Source organism: Hyperoodon ampullatus (assembly GCF_949752795.1).
Source record: "Hyperoodon ampullatus genome assembly, chromosome: 15".
Lineage (NCBI taxonomy): Eukaryota > Metazoa > Chordata > Mammalia > Artiodactyla > Ziphiidae > Hyperoodon > Hyperoodon ampullatus.
The window spans coordinates 77,588,212-77,605,905 of record NC_136928.1 but is presented as its reverse complement, the minus strand read 5'-3'; the positions used below and the strand labels follow the sequence as shown (position 1 = coordinate 77,605,905).

Below are 17,694 nucleotides of genomic sequence, written 5' to 3'. Positions count from 1 at the left end.
TTCATAAGACCTCAAAGCCCAAAGCATAAAGGAAAGATTTAAATTTAAACTTTCTGGAGGAAGGAAGGATGGGGAGTTCGGGATTAGCAGAAGCAAACTATTGCACATAGGATGGAGAAACAACAAGGTCCTACTGTATAACTGTATTCAATATCCTGTGATAAAGCATAATGGAAAAGAATATGAAAAAGAAAAAAAATATATGTATAACTGAGTCACTTTGCTCTACAGCAGAAATTAACACAAGATTGTAAATCAACTATACTTCAATAATAAAAATAAATTTAAACTTTCTGGTGACAAAAGAAGCTCAAAAGAAAACAAATAATTTTGACTATTCATATACTCTTCAAAAGATAATATATGCCAGACAACCAGCAGTTGATTATTTTGCATCATGTAAATTTGGGGTATACTAAACCACAATTAAAAAGGACCCACAGGGCTTCCCTGGTGGCGCAGTGGTTGAGAGTCTGCCTGCCGATGCAGGGGATGCGGGTTCGTGCCCCGGTCCGGGAAGATCCCACATGCTGCGGAGCGGCTGGGCCCGTGAGCCATGGCCGCTGAGCCTGCACGTCCAGAGCCTGTGCTCCGCAACGGGAGAGGCCACAAGAGTGAGAGGCCCGCATACGGCAAAAAAAAAAAAAAAAAGGACCCACAGACTACTAATTATTGGCTCTATGATTATGGATATAAAGAAATTAACAGATCAGAACAGCAGCCACCACTATCATTTATCATGTGCCTGCAAGGTAGCAATCACTGCCTTAGCTATTTTATATATATTCCCTCTAATACTATCCAATCAGTGTTGCTACTTTATAGTCTGACAAGTGAACAGAACAAAATGAACTAAGTATTAACCATGTGGTTACTATATAGGAAAGCACTTCCTCTTTAAAAAAATAGCAGTAAAGACATTAGAGAAATGCAAATCAAAACTACAATGAGATATCATCTCACACCAGTCAGAATGGCCATCATCAAAAAATCTAGAAACAATAAATGCTGGAGAGGGTGTGGAAAAAAGGGAACACTCTTGCACTGCTGGTGGGAATGTGAATTGGTACAGCCACTATGGAGAACGGTATGGAGGTTCCTTAAAAAACTACAAAGAGAACTACCATATGACCCAGCAATCCCACTACTGGGCATATACCCTGAGAAAACCATAATTCAAAAAGAGACATGTACCAAAATGTTCATAGCAGCCCTATTTACAATAGCCCAGAGATGGAAACAACCTAAGTGTCCATCATCGGATGAATGGGTAAAGAAGATGTGGCACATATATACAATGGAATATTACTCAGCCATAAAAAGAAACGAAATTGAGCTATTTGTAATGAGGTGGATGGACCTAGAGTCTGTCATACAGAGTGAAGTAAGTCAGAAAGAGAAAGACAAATACTGTATGCTGACACATATATATGGAATTTAAGGAAAAAAAAGTCATGAAGAACCTAGGGGTAAGACAGGAATAAAGACACAGACCTACTAGAGAATGGACTTGAGGATATGGGGAGGGGGAAGGGTAAGCTGTGACAAAGTGAAAGAGCGGCATGGACATATATACACTACCAAACGTAAGGTAGATAGCTAGTGGGAAGCAGCCGCATAGCACAGGGAGATCAGCTCGGTGCTTTGTGACCGCCTGGAGGGGTGGGATAGGGAGGGTGGGAGGGAGACGCAAAAGGGAGGGGATATGGGAACATATGTATATGTATAACTGATTAAATTTGTTATAAAGCAAAATAAATAAATTAATTAATTAAAAAAAAAAATAGCAGTAAAGAGATACCACATTTTAAAAGAGAAACAGAATTGCTCCCAAACTTGAGTAGTAAAAAAAATCACTCTTTCTGAGATAATAGGTAATTTTTAACTTGCGCTACTTTTAAGTACAACATATCTTGGCTTCTGCTTCTTCAATTGTCCAACTAAGAGTTTAGACAAAAGCCAACAAGAGGTAGTGAAAAAAAGCACTAGATCAAGAGCCAACTCAAGACCAAACCCATCTCTGACACTATCTAGGTAGGTGAGTTTGGGAAAGCCATTTCTCTTGAGGCTTTAATTTCTTCATCAATAAAATAGGCATCATAATGCCATTAATGCAAGCTTCCTCTGAGATCATGCGAAAGGACTTATAAGCTAGAAAGTATTCACAATAGTAAGGAATTATTAGATAATCTCTATGAGACCTATCAGGTCTAAAATGATGGTGCTAAAAATCTATGCCCCATAATTATTTCTGGGCTAGGAACCACTGAGTACAAACAGGATACTCATATAACATTCAGATATTTACTGAAAGGCCCTGATTTTAGAGTACTACTTTCATAAAGTCTTTTTAAAAAGTCCAAACAGTTAAGGATTCCAGTACCAGGTGCCACAAAGAAAGATCAAAACGTAAGGAAATTAGTTGCTACCTTCTCCCTCCTTCTGTTCAATCATAGAGAATACCGATAAAAGCAAGAAAGAGCTGAGTTCCACACAAAAGAATAACCAATAGCAGGAGGCAAGGTAACATGAATCTGGAGTTCCCAGGAGGTAAGAAAGAGTAAAAAGAAGATGGACATTTTATACTGATTGAACAGAGTTACATTTGCCTATTAATATACCAAATCAACTAATAAACACAGCATTTAATATGTAAAGGATATGGTACAAAGGAAAGCCATGTACCAACATATCAATCCCCAAATAATTTTTGTTCTAAACACAATACAACTATGTTGGTCCCAATAAAATAACTACGGAACACAAACAGTAAGAGACCATGGATCCTACCCCACAGCAGAGTGGAGCGTTCTGCAGTGTTCTCCGACACTTCCGGGACTTTGCACATGCTGCTTCCGGCCTGGAAACAACCAGCCTTCCCCTATCCGCCTGAGGAACTCTTACTTCCAAATCAAGTATCACCTCCAGAGTTCAATGGTCCCTCCCTGCACCTCAACGGCGCTTCATATTGTATTACAGGACAGGTTATGAAATGTGTCATATTGTCCTGTTCTACAGCTGCTTCTACATCTGACTCCCGCACTACACTGAGGGCTCCTTGAGGAAGCGCACTGCATTTTATTCATATACTTATTCTCAGCTCTAACACCATGGCTGGCTCAAAGTGCGTGCTTGCTGACTGGCTAAAAGAATAAATAAATGCTGAAACTCCACATAAGTACTTAATTATCATCAAAAGAATTAAAAAATGAACCCTTTAAAATTTGTTAAAGATAGAGTTATTATTTAGATGGAATTAAAGAGAATGGGAAAGGATCCAGGGAGGAAAACAAAGTAAAGCTCTCATGCACTATTATGGTAACAGAAAGACAACAGAGGCAACACAGTAAATTAGAAAGAACAAAGTACATGGCAGAGACCAAGGCATTTAGTCTTGCTTATGGTTCTTCACCTGCAAAATGAAGACAAACTGCTTGAAATGACAAAAGAGAATGCTAACTGGAAAACTGTAAACATACAAGGGATTAAAAATGAAAGTGACTTTCCAGACATAAAGAGTTGTGTTATTGCTCAATTCTACAGACAGAATGCCAAACCAACCCAGAAGACATGAATTAGTTGAAGTCAAGGGCACAGAAATAACTAGAACTCAAAATTTTAAATATATTAAATACAAATGCAGCAAGAGAATACATGTTATATTTCTTACAATTTCCATATTTCTTACAATTTCCCTTAGTTAAGAACTTGAAGGAACGAAAATTAAATTGTTTGGTTCCCCCCAAAACAGGAAGGAGTATGATCTGAAGCCCCATGTACGTCAAGACTCTTGTGAGAGCCATGTAGAGGGAATGACTATAAGCATCTCCCTCAGAGAGAGCGCCAAAGCATATGGGTATATTCAGGATGAAACTGCCAAGCATCTCTGAGATGGATCCATGTTTCTCCTATGGAAGAACAAACCAGTTAAGCCCAGGATCAATGTGGCTCATCCTCCTGAAACATCAATAATCTCAGATTTAGGAAGGAATCTTTTTTTATTCTAAAACCAACAAACGTAAGGGATATGTTATGGACAAGGATACAAAAATTCACAAGATAAAATAAGAAACTTCAAAGATATATAATGATTCCAGGAGACTACTTTGGGCTATATCCCCAGATCCAAGAGGACTAGATTCATTCTTTAATTTTTTTTTCTAATTTTCTTTACTGAGATAAGAATGATATATATAGTAAAATGCACAAATCTTCAGTCAACAGTTCCATGAATTCTTATTAATGCATACACCCCTGTAATGTATAATTAAGAGCAAATTCAGATGAAAATCTATAATATTCAAGATTCATTCAACTCTGTTCTTAAGGGGACCCTGGCGAAAGTGTTTTGTAAGGTTAAACCAGTTTGTATTACCTGTTCTTGCCCCTGGCGACTGTAAAACTTGCCACCACTTAACATCCTTAATAATCCCAGGGTCTTTGGTACCTACAAAATAGACACACATCATAAAAAAAAAAGATCAATGGAAGGCTTCCTCATTGTTTAAAGGCCTTTCATCATGAAATGAAAACTACAGCATATCTAGTATTCTAAGAAATGGTTAAGAAAATCATGAATAAGTATCAGAAATCTTGGTGAGATTTTGTTTTTGTTTGGGGAAAAAAATCCAACAAGTGACAAATCTTACAAAATGTACCGATAATCAAATGTATTTTTAAATACATACGTAACAAGTCTAGTACAATCTATGCAAATTAGAATCTAATGAGTGGCTCTTCTCAAATGAGGCGGGCCCAGGTTACCATTTTATCCTAGCATCACTATGGAGAAGGTCAATACTCCCAACAGAAATTTCATTCATGAAGAAATTGATCCCATACTTGAAAAACACCAGAAAAAAATCACTGAGAAACAAGTATTTGAAATAATAAAACAAGACTATTTTTGTCTCTAGCTTTAAGAAATATACTTAAAGCAAGAGGGAGAGATGTGTATAATTTTTTAGAAATGGAATATAAGCATTGTTGAAGTTGTAGAGAATTTGGAACACTGGTACATTGCTGGCAGGAACATAAAATGGTACAGCCACTGTGGAAAACAGTCTGGTGGTTCTTCAAAAGTTAAACGGAATTACCATATGACCCAGAAATTCCATCCTAAGTATATACCCAAAAGAACTGAAAACAGGTGTCCAAACAAATACCTGTACACACAAATGTTCATGGCAACATTATTCATAATAGCCAAAATATAGAAACAACTCAAATGTCCACTAACTAACGAATGGATAAACAAAAGGCAGTATATCCATACAACGCAATATTATTCAGTCATAAAAAGGATGAAGTACTGATGCACACTAACATTTGGATGAACCTCAAAAATGTGTTGATAAGAGAGAAGCCAGATACAAAAGTCTCATATTGTATGATTCCATTCATATGAGATTTTCAAAACAGGTAAATCCATAGAAACAGAAAGCAGACCAGTGACTGCCAGGAGCTGAGGTGAGGGAACAAATGGGAGTGACTGTTTAATGGGTTTGGTGTTTCCCTTTGGGGTGACGAAAATGTCTTGGACCTAGATAGTGGTGACAGTTGCACAACACTGTGAATGTACTAAATGCCACTGAACTGTACACTTTAAAATATTTAATGGTCCATTTTATGTTATATGAACTTTACCTTAATTTAAAAGAAAAAGGCAAAGGGCGGGGGCGGGGGGCGGTATTCTTAAGCTGAGGTTAAAATCGTTCCTACCAGAACTGCTGAGCAGCTGAAGATATTACTGACGGCCTAGCTCCACATTTCCTCCAAAAACAAGAAAATACAAGAAGAGAAAAATAAATCTGCATGAAAACCACCACACCCTCACTGAACCTGAAGATCAAGGATAACTCAAACTTCAAAATCATTGTAAGCAGGGCTTCCCTGGTGGCGCAGTGGTTGAGAGTCCGCCTGCCGATGCAGGGGACGCGGGTTCGTGCCCCGGTCCGGGAAGATCCCACATGCCGCGGAGCGGCTGGGCCCGTGAGCCATGGCCGCTGAGCCTGTGCGTCCGGAGCCTGTGCTCCGCAACGGGAGAGGCCACAGCAGTGAGAGTCCCGCGTACCGCCAAAAAAAAAAAAAAATCATTGTAAGCAGAAAGAGAAAAACCACCCAACTCCAGTGTGTCATCTCCACTGCTCTTGCCATCCCCACGCTCCCACCCACCGTGACCCAGGCCAACACAGGCTTGTGGTGAGCAAAAGCAGACTGAAAAAACACTGCAGGGTCGAGGACAGATGCGACAAGCTATCAAAGGGGACTAAGGTCAATCTAAAACCACAGCCAAAAATTATAGTCCAAGAAAACTTTCCAGAAATGAAAAAAGACCTGAATCTATATATTGAAAGAGTGAACAGGTACCTGGGAAAATTAACCCAGAAAAATCAACTCCAAGAAATATTCCAGGAAGGATACTAGATTTCAAAGATAAAGGAACTCCTCAAGGCCTCCAAACAAAATGGGCAAGTAACATACAAAGAGAAGAAAAGTTGACTTGCATCAACTTTTCAAATTCCACATAAAAGCAAAGCAACAATAGTGCTGTGTTTTTGTAAAGTTCAATGAAAGAACAGGTAAACCAAAGATTTTACATCCAGATAAGTTTTCCTTCAAATGTCCAGGCTATGAAAAACAATTCTGACACACAAGAACTTAAGGAACTCTTCATCTGTGAGCCCTTCTCGAGAAACATCTATTAGAGGATAATTTCATCCAACCAAGAGGTGACTGGGTAAACTTTAAACAAAGGGACAGTGAACATTTTAAAATACATAAATGAACATCTAAGACTAAAGAAACATGACGATGAGGGTTGAAACTATCGTATAAATATTGTGTGTTTTGACAAAATAGAAATAATGCAACTAGAAAAGGGAGGAAAAAGGAGAAGAGGAAAATAAAACCAACTAACTGATTGTTGTATAGGCAATTAATAGGAATTAAAGAATACCAATAAACTGATAAACTGGTAAAATACTGGAGGGCACTGATAACGTCAGTAAGACAGTTTCAGTGAAATCATGGAGATAAAGCCCCATTCAAGTGAATTCAAGAGAGAAAAGGAAAGTTGGAAATGGATCAAGTATAGATGACTCTTGAACATGCTGAAGGAAAGGAACAAATGGGCTGGTAGCAGGATTTAGTAGGTTCTAAGTCCCCTAAAACTAAAGAGTTTTTACAATGGGAAAAATAAATGCATGTTGTTTGCTGATAAACCTAATGGGCAGCAAGATTCATGATTTGGATAAACATCCTTCAATTAGCAAGTGTGAGATCCAGTGGACAAATGGAGGAGCTGGCCTTGGCTGGTGCAAGTACAGCTCATCTGTAATAATAAGAGAAAAGGTACGGAAATTAGGCGCATATGTAGGCAGATGGTAGGATCTTATGAAAATATTCTGATTACTTCTGTTTTCTCAGGGAAACAGGATTTCAAAAACCCTGTGTTCTTTCCAGAACAACATTCTATACTGAAAAGGAAGCAGCATCAATAACAAAAAAGTCAGTTTTGTTCATTTTTTATACATTTTTTCCAAAATTTCCACCTTAATAATACAAATAGATAATAATTAACACTGTAGAACATTTTATTGTTTATCAACGGCCTTCACATATATTACCTCATTTGATCCTGGCAAGAGCCTTAAGACACCAGTGGTAAGTGCTGAGCTAGAATTCCAATCCCAACCTTCTGACTCCTGAGCCGGGCTCCTTCCTTCCCCCCAGTGACTGAACTCTCTCCTGGTATCTGCTATAGCTTCTTGCCCTTATTTGTGGGCACAGCTGTACCTCCAGTACAGTAAACCCCTTGAGGGCTGCTATCTGTATGTTCTGATACCTGCATCAGTGATTCGATATTGAACAAATGAATAAATAAAACTATCTCCTCTAGATGACACTGACATTAATTTGGAAACTTGGCTCAAGGCATATATGGAATTTTGCATAGCCTCTTTTACAACCCAGCAGCCTTGTGAGAGATGAGAATATATGTGTCAGCAGCATTTTTCGGTCGATATCCACCCAAAAACAATAGCAGCCTTAAACAAACAATAAGAGGTTCAATGCAAACAATATCTGCCACCTGACAAGAGGAACTAATCTTACAGTTTCAAATTACTTTGAGGTAGGGGAAGGCTACACAGAATGATTGTGAGTTTAGCTGCAAGACACATTAAAAAGGCACTAACATAATTAAAGTACACTTGCAGCATTTCAAGAAGTTTATCATACGGCGGAGCACTCAATTTGCAATTCAGTACTTCCCCCCACTTATTTTGTCACTGCACAAGCAATTTTCTTTTAAGAGACTCCAATATTGAAGCTTCAGGCCAGAGAGGGAAGGACCATACCTAGCAGAGCAGATTCCCATACTTCAGTAAGGAGCAAAGTGAAACACAGAGAATTTAAAGAAGCCACGGTGGAAAAAGGTTTCATAGTACGTGACAGTCCTCCGTGCCTTCCCCTGTCCCAGACTCTGTCACAAATTACTTGATTACACCATATTGAAATGGCCCTTCACAGTTTGCCTACTTTCTCTCGCCTTATATCCTCCATACTTACCAATTCTTTCTTTTTTTCCCTCAACCTTTAATTTTGACAAATTTCCTAGCTACTGAAAAGTTGAAATGATTATACAATACCAGTATACCTTTTACCTGAGTTCACCAATTATTAACATTTAGCCACATTTGCTTTATCTGTGTGTATGTATACTTTTTTTTAAATTGTTTTTTGACTGAACCATTTGAAAATAAGCTACAGGGACTTCCCTGGCGGTCCAGTGGTTAGTACTCGGTGCTTTCACTGCTGAGGGCGCGGGTTCAATCACTGGTTGGGGAACTAAGATCCCGCAAGCCACGTGGCGCAGCCAAAAATAAAATTAAAAAATTAAAAAATAAGCTGCAGACATCACACTCAGACAGAGTCAAGAGATAACATTGTTCAAACTCTTTTCAGGATCTGCCCTGATACATTTCACATATAAAATGACAAGCTGGGTGTGACATCGGAGAGAGGAACATGACTAAATTATAACAAATATGAAATAACATGTCCAACTGCTAACTCACTCTCTTTAAAAAAATAAATTATGGGATAATCATCACAGCATAAATTTGACAATGCCAATGAGATGTATGTAATTTCACATGGGGAGTGAGGAGAGTGCTAAACAGGAGATACAAAATCCGGTTCCACCCCTGCTGCCCTATTTTTAGTTGTGAGGATCTCCCAGGGCCTTAGGCTCCTCATCTGTGAAATGTGGCTAATAACACTCAAACTGGACTCCTTACAGGATCCTGCAGAGAGAATAAATGGGTGCTAGAGTGAGTAGAGGGACCGTGAATGGAAGAGCACACGACACAGTACTGTATAAACCGACGTACGAATATAAACTGTTTTAAGGTCTGGTGCCATATTGAACCAGTAAGTTGACCTAATTTAAAAAAAAAAAAAAAACCCTACTACTTTGTTGGGTTAACTTCACAATCACATATTTCAGCATATGCTAAAAACTAAAGAAAATAATTAACGGAAGCTGACTATGATTGCTAAAGATTTCTTTTCAGAAGTACTTCTTCACTAGTTCTTCAACATGAAAACGTTTAACCATTGTTTTACAGGATTATTTTGAAGTCAATACATTTGGAGGCAGAAATAATGGAACAAATACATTCATAGGAACAACTAGCATAGCACGTTCACTTACACCATGTTTCACCTTAATTTCTTGGTTTCTTCCCTCATTAGAAAAATACTGTATCTGAGTGCCCACCAGATTTCAGGCTAAGCACAGGGTACGTAATTACGATCATACAGTTTATATAAAAAAAGCCAAGATATATGTTATCACAGAGGGGCCAATATGGTAGAAACAATTAATATTCACTAATATCTAGTTTTTCTTGCCTTTCTGGACACACAGAAAGCTACTTCCCAGGCCCCTTGAAGGTAGGAGGGGCCACATGATGAGTTTCAGTAAATGAACTGTAAGCAGAAGTGATGCCAGTTCTGGTGTAAGATGGTTAAAAAGTCCCACCTTTTAGTCCTCTCCTCCCCCTCCTAAGGCCATAAACTGAGACAGTGGGCCCTCAGGAGGTCACCAGCCTCCACATATCCTTTAGTCATCACTTGGAACAAGCTGTTTAGGGTAGTCATGATATCAACAGCAGGCTTTGCCACAAATAAGGAACACTTTCATGGGGTAACCCACAGAAATGTCAGGATTTTTCATTTGTTTGTTTATGTGGCTGTTTTTATTATCACAACAGAGCCTAGCCTATACTGACTATTACAGCATAAAGGAGTGACGGACAGAAAAGAGAAACTCAATTAAAGAATGGATAAATGAATGGTTGGATGAACAGTACTGATCAATCTGGAACAAAATGGAAGAAGGAAGGCAGTTAAGAACTTGAACAGGGGAACTCATGCCAGCGTCTGTACCCCCATTCTGCCACTCGCTAGTGGGGTGACCCAGCTAAATCTCACTTTCCTCATCAACAGACTGGAGCTACTAACAATACCTACCTCAAAGGGTTACTGAGAATTAAATGAGCTACTACACGTAACAGCACTCAGAACAGCAGCCGGCACATCGAAAGGGACTTAATAAATGTTAATGTCTAAATAAGCAAACGCAAGTAATGGGATTACGCTTAGGTTGTTTTTCTGATATCTGCAAATATTATTACTAAAAATGAGACCCAAGTTAAATAAAACATGCTTTAGATAAATTTGATATTTGAAAGAAGTCCTAAAATTTCACTTGCATTAGGTTACTTTCTTCATTTAAGGCAAATTGTTTCCTTCTCCATATCTTACAAAGGGCTTATCTAAGACCTATTAGCAAAGTGAAATACCACAAGGAAGACTTACTGCAGTGACCCTGTCTCCACCATGAGTAACTGGCTTATAATAAGGTGATCCTGAAAGAACTCTCCAGGCAGAGAGTCCACAGCTAGCAGCTTTTGGTAGGCCCACTTCAGCAGTTTCACATCCACCGACCAGTAAAAGTCTAAAAAAGAGAAAGATAAAAAGAATTGATAAATTACAAATAGGAACAAGACAACATCAAAACAAAGAGAGCAGAAACCTTCACAAGGAAAACTGAAATAAAATTAGTATATACTAATCCTAGAAGGTAAATATTTTAGAGGAAACAACCAATAGAAAACCAGATGGGTTTTCAAGTAGAATTTCACCTTCATTTACACATTCAAACATCTGAAACTCAGATGAGAACTTAGAAATGAGAAAAAAAATGTTTTCAGGTTGGCCACTGAATATCTAAGGAACTATATCAACACCAATAAACTTTAATAAACAGATACGTCACCTCACATAGACACATATGTACTAGTTACAGCAGTGCATCGGAAGCAATGAGGGCACAATTACAGATGCTAGAAAGAAATGACAGCTGGGATTGCTGTGGATGGGACACTAATAACTATACTGAAATAAGACTGTATATTATGACTGGTTCACTTTTCTGTTTGTTATACTTCATTGCAATTAGAGGCCAGTTACCAACAGGACAAGCAGTCTAACAAGTACTAAAAGTTAAAAGACTATGTGACCACTACACAAACTAAGCTGATTAATAATGGAACCCAACAGTCATGATTTTTAAAGTTAAGCCATGTTTAGTAAATCTGGCAGGGAACGTGTAAGACATCATAATCACCTATAGAAAAAAGAAAAATGTTTGAAAGTAAAACTTCTGATATATTAAAGGAAAACACTTGTTGTCCCCAATAACAATAAGGCAATGGAGTAACAGAAGAGAGAAGCCACATCCTTCTTAATGTCTCAATTTTTTAAAAAGGCCCTCCCTACAGGCAGGAAACTCCCTGCTGCTTAAGAAAAAGAACAGGTTTCTCTGGCCATGTCCACACAACGCTCCCCCCTACACAATCTACCACTATCCCAAATGACAGAAAACAACATCAGGCTCCCTTTACATCAAAACGTACCTGATATCTACCATCACCAGGCCCCCACTGTGTCAAAAAAAGGATGCACTTCCTCACACAACAAATTAGTGCTTATCTTTTTCTAGACCATGCTCATAGATAAATCAAAACTTTAAAAATTTTAGTTTCTGCATAGAAATCAAAAGGAGGAAGGAAATGACACTTCCTAAGACTCCTCAGAGTTGGCATATCAAAAGACTGACTTGGTTTTATCGTTATGTTAACCAATGATAACTCTTAAATTTTCTATAATTCTAAGTACCTCATGAGGTAACACCATGAGTTACTCAATATAGCCCACTGAGACCATCAGTAGAAGGGTACGCACAAGGGCAGTCAGACAGAGCTCTACATGTTAGTGCAGAAAGCAACACCTGTCCTCTGTTAATTCTGCTTACCTTGTGGGGCAAGCAGAATAATGGCCCCCAAAGATGCCCATGTCTTAACCTCTAGAACCTGTGAACGTGTTGCATCACGTGGATTTAAGGTTGCTAAGCAAATGACCTTAAAACGGGGAGATTATCCTGGATTTTCCAGGTGACCCAAATAACCACAAAAGTCCTTAAAAGCACAAGAGGGAAGCAGGAGAGTCAGTGTCACAGCGATGTGACGTGAGAAAAACATTCGCCCAGTCACTGCTGGTGTGAGGATAGAAGGGGCCAAGGAAGCTGGGCTGCTCTAGAAGCTGGCAAACGTAACAAGACAGATTGTCCCCCTGAGCCTCCAGCGAGGACACAGCCCTGCTGACACCTTGATCTTAGTTCAGTGAGACCCATTGCAGACTTCTCACCTCCAGAAATGTAACATAAATTTATTTTAAGCCCCTAAATTTGTGGTAATCTGTTAGAGTAACCACAGAAAACTAACACACATCTTGTTATTTCCCAGCCCCGGAATTCAGATAGCCTGTCAGTCTCTAATTCCACCAACTGCCCTCTTCTCATTTGACCACCTTCCTTTCTTTTTTTTCTTCACTCTTAATGAGATATAACTGACATACAGCACTGTATAAGCTTAAGGTATACAGCATAATGATCTCTTTTTCTGTCAGTCTGTTTTTGAAGCACAAGTGACCTACAACACCATGTTAGTTCCTATTCTGAACTAAGCTAACAACAATTAAAAAAACCAACAATAATAATTTTTAAAAATCTCATCTCTACATATACTCTCAGATGTAAAACTTTCAAAACTGCATAAAACCCTTCTAGGTTTAGCCATAGAGCTTAGCCCAACTCAAAGTCTCAAAATTCATAAAGTAATGTAAATGTGCTTTATTCGCAAACACAACTTGAGCCTTCAATCAAAGCCTTTTTCCTACTGCTTTTATATATATAGTCTAACAAGCTTCCATCACAGCAAATCATAAGCAACAAACTTTGAGAAGATGCTTGAAGCAACCCGCTGGGCTATTTCTACGCTCCTCCAGTCCTCAGAGCTAACACGTAATTAACCCTGTTCACCAGGGCAAAAGAGATTTTGGTCCAAAGTCAAGGTAGGAGTATGAGTATTACTCGCCTATAGCAACCATTCTGCTCAAATGATTTTTACACCAAAACAATTCCAAAAAAATAAGTAGACCTAATGCAGATAAAATCATATCATTCCTCTGGCTCTAACTACCAATTTGAAAAAAATACAGTTGAAAAAAGAAAAATACTTCAAACAACACTTCAAAGATGCAATCTAAACAATGGGAAATCTAAATGTAAAACAGATAGCTAGTGGGAAGCAGCTGCATAGCACAGGGAGATCAGCTCAGTGCTCTGTGACGACCTGGAGGGGTGGGATAGGGAGGGTGGGAGGGAGACGCCAAGAGGGAGGGGATATGGGGATATACGTATGCATATGGCTGATTCACGTTATTATTATACGGCAGAAACTAACACAACATTGTAAAGCAATTATACTCCAATAAAGATGTTAAAAATAAATAAATAAATAAATAAAAATAAACAATGGGAAATCTAAAAAGTCTACACAGTAGAAAACTACAGAATAAATGACCTGGCTTCTTCCGAACACACACACACACACACTCACTCTCTCTCTCTCTCTCTCTCTCTCTCTCTCTGTAAGACTGAGAGCGGAGGAGAGAATGGAGAGCAGATCAATGAATTAAAAGAGAACACAGTTTGGATATTTGAAGATATGGACAAATTATTGTTAATTATCTTTGTATATGACAATGGTTTCATGTTTATGTTTTGGGTTTTTTTTTTTTGCGGTATGCGGACCTCTCACTGTTGTGGCCTCTCCCATTGCGGAGCACAGGCTCCGGACGCGCAGGCTCAGCGGCCATGGCTCACGGGCCCAGCCGCTCCGCGGCATGTGGGATCTTCCCGGACCGGGGCACGAACCCGTGTCCCCTGCATCGGCAGGCGGACTCTCAACCACTGCGCCACCAGGGAAGCCCTATATTTTTTTAGAGTCCTTATTGTTTAGAAATACACACTGAAATATTCAGATGAAATACTACGCTGTTCAGAATTTACTTCATGATATTCTAGGCACAGGAGGGTGGAGGCTCGGCTGAGGCCATAGATGAGATGAGGCTGGCCACAGTCGACTGTTAAACTGAATGGCAGGTACAAGGGAGTCAGTATATTCTGTGAACATGCTTCAAATTTTCCATAAGGAACTTTTTTTTCAAAAGTCAGTTTGTTAGGAAAAACTCCTCTGAATAAATAGAAACAAAACAGGTAATTCTGAATATCTACATTTCTGAATATAGTCACAGTACTTTTTCAAACGGGAAACATGTGATTCTCATAAAACATATCTTTAAAAACCAGTAGCCTATTGTTATAATAAAAATAAAACACTATTTGAGAATTCAACAAATCTCTAAAGGGCCAGGATAAAGCAGATCCTGATAATGAAATAATTTTTCTCTACTCAGTGCACAACATTGACCATGTATAAATAAATATATTTTTTATAGTAACCATATAATTCTTTTCTCAAGGGGTTGAGCATTACCATTTAGTTTGCACTACTATGTCATGGAGAGGACAGATGTCATATTTAATTTTCAGATTTTAAAATATATGTATAAAACTTTATGTTGCCTGACTATGGAAGGAGAGCTAACTGAGATTTCAGATTTCTTATCTCCTGCTCTTGATACTAGAAGACACTTCCTCCCTATGAATTCTGATAAACATGGCCGTAAATAGATCAAATTGGTTACAACAAGATAAGCTCGATTAAAAATAAAAAGAGATTCAGGCTTCCCTGGTGGCACAGTGGTTCAGAGTCTGCCTGCCGATGCAGGGGACACGGGTTCGTGCCCTGGTCCGGGAAGATCCCACATGCTGCAGAGCGGCTGGGCCCATGAGCCATGGCTGCTAAGCCTGCCCATCCGGAACCTGTGCTTCACAACGGGAGAGGCCAGAACAGTGAGAGGCCTGCGTACCGCAAAAAAAATAAAAGAGATTCTATTTTTAGTTTTTTGAGATCCAGCAATCCCACTACTGGGCATACACCCTAAGAAAACCATAATTCAAAGAGACGTGTACCACAATGTTCACTGCAGCAGTATTTACAATAGCCAGGACATGGAAGCAACCTAAAAGTTCATCAACACACGAATGGTTAAAGAAGATGTGACACATATATACAATGGAATATTACTCAGCCATAGAAAGAAATGAAATTGAGTTATTTGTAGTGAGGTGGATGGACCTAGAGTCTGTCATACAGAGTGAAGTCAGAAAGAGAAAAACAAGTACTGAATGCTAACACATATATATGGAATCTAAAAAAAACAAAAAAACAAAAAAAAACTGGTACTTGATGAACCTAGTGGCAGGGCAGGAATAAAGACACAGACATAGAGAATGGACTTGAGGACACGGGGCAGGGAGGGGGAAGCTGGGGCAAAGTGAGAGTAGCATGGACATATACACACTACGGAATGTAAAATAGATAGCTAGTGGGAAGCAGCCGCATAGTACAGGGAGATCAGCTCAGTGCCTTGTGTCCACCTAGAGGGGTGGGATAGGGAGAGTGGGAGGGATACTCAAGAAGGAGGGATATGGGGATATATGTATGCATATGGCTGATTCACTTTGTTGTACAACAGAAACTAACACAGTATTGTGAAGCAATTATCCTCTAATAAAGATGTATTAAAAGATAAATAAAAATAAAAGAGATTCAGTAACTGCTTCCAAACAGCCTTTCCTCCATTCATGCCAGACTGAAGAGTAAGTGGCAGGAAGGCAGAATGATAGAACTAATCGTGTATTGCTCCCACCAGATGCTATGGCAGCTTTGGGGCACTGATGCTCCAGCTCCAAGACCGTGCATGTGTTCACCCACACAGAGAGGCATGTGTGTGCTTACTTGTGTTTAAAGGGAGGGGGTACTGAGATGCGTTCATCAACATGTTCACAAAACGGGTAACCAACAGCTATTCTGTGCCAGGCAACGTGCAGGGCACTGAGTATACAGAGATGAACAAGGTCTGCTCCCTGCATTCAGAAAGCTCACTCGCTCATTAAGGGCACATAAAAAGAAAGAACAGCTGAGAGCCTAGAATTAAGTGGTGCGAAGATAATAGCCATATATGGAGATAACCCAGTCCACATCTACTGAAGGGTTATCTTCAGTTATACGTGCCAAGGGGTATCAATCCCACTTCAAGATGTTAATTTGGTCCATTACTTTATTGATTCACAGGACTCAGTGTTGACCAGGGCTCAGCTACAAGTGATTTAGGAAAACAAAAGCAGGTTGGCAGTGATGCCTGGCCTAGTAAATAAACCTTCTTCATCATGATCACGGTGTTAGAACAGGCTTCCTGGGCAACTCTAGCCAAAGTGAAGTGACACCATGTAACTAAACTGAAAACAGTCAATGGAAATGAGGGAGGTCCGAGGCCCAGCACCACATATGCAATAAATGTCTCCTGAGTGAGTGAGTGCATTTAAAGCTCCAACTTTCTCCTGAAGTAGCACAGAGAGAAACATGTTACAGAGCCCCCTCTTCCCCCTGCCCGTCCTCATCCTTGCTAGGTTTCAGCAGTAAGATATGAGAAGATGAGGCAGGGAGAAGAACAGGGTCCTGGGAACAGGGGTGGGGAGTCACAGTGATAAAGAGGGCAGCAGTGGGCTTCCCTGGTGGCGCAGTGGTTGAGAGTCCGCCTACCGATGCAGGGGACACGGGTTCGTGCCCCTGTCCGGGAAGATCCCACGTGCCGCAGAGCGGCTGGGCCCGTGAGCCATGGCCACTAAGCCTGTGCGTCCGGAGCCTGTGCTCTGCAACGGGAGAGGCCACAGCGGTGAGAGGCCCGCATACCACAAAAAAAAAAAAAAAGAGGGCGGCAGACAACGCTAAGGCGAGAATCTCGTAAAGGAAAACATCAGGGAGAAAATTTCAAAATGTTCCTGAAGGACACAGAGTTATACACCATGTTCTTTGACAAACTCTCAATACCTTAAAGATGCCAATTCTTCTTACTCTATAAACTGAAAGAAATTTCAAATAAAATCCCAACAGAATTTCTTATGGAACTGAACAAGCTGATGTAATGGAACTAGACAATATAAAATTCACATGGGAGAGCAGAGTTCTAAAAAGAGCCAACTCCATTCACACTGATTACCTTTCCCTTGATGGCTTGTGCTTTGTGCATCCTGACCTGTCAAAAACTTTCCTACCCTAGTGTCATTAGGATGTTCTCCTTCAAATTTGACCATAT

The 17,694-nt window shown here is 39.6% G+C and overlaps 1 protein-coding gene across 3 annotated transcripts in view; it reads right to left on the bottom strand.

Moving 5' to 3' along the window:
- Positions 1–17,694, bottom strand: part of NBAS (NBAS subunit of NRZ tethering complex) — a gene marked incomplete at its 5' end in the record, with an annotated part of 354,840 nt that overhangs the window by 294,677 nt on the left and 42,469 nt on the right. For all 3 annotated transcript variants that reach the window (XM_079721535.1, XM_079721536.1, XM_079721537.1), the window contains 2 exons: positions 4,376–4,447; positions 10,888–11,026. In XM_079721535.1, the coding sequence (XP_079577661.1) occupies positions 4,376–4,447; positions 10,888–11,026 (211 nt within the window). The remainder of the gene's footprint in view (positions 1–4,375; positions 4,448–10,887; positions 11,027–17,694) is intronic.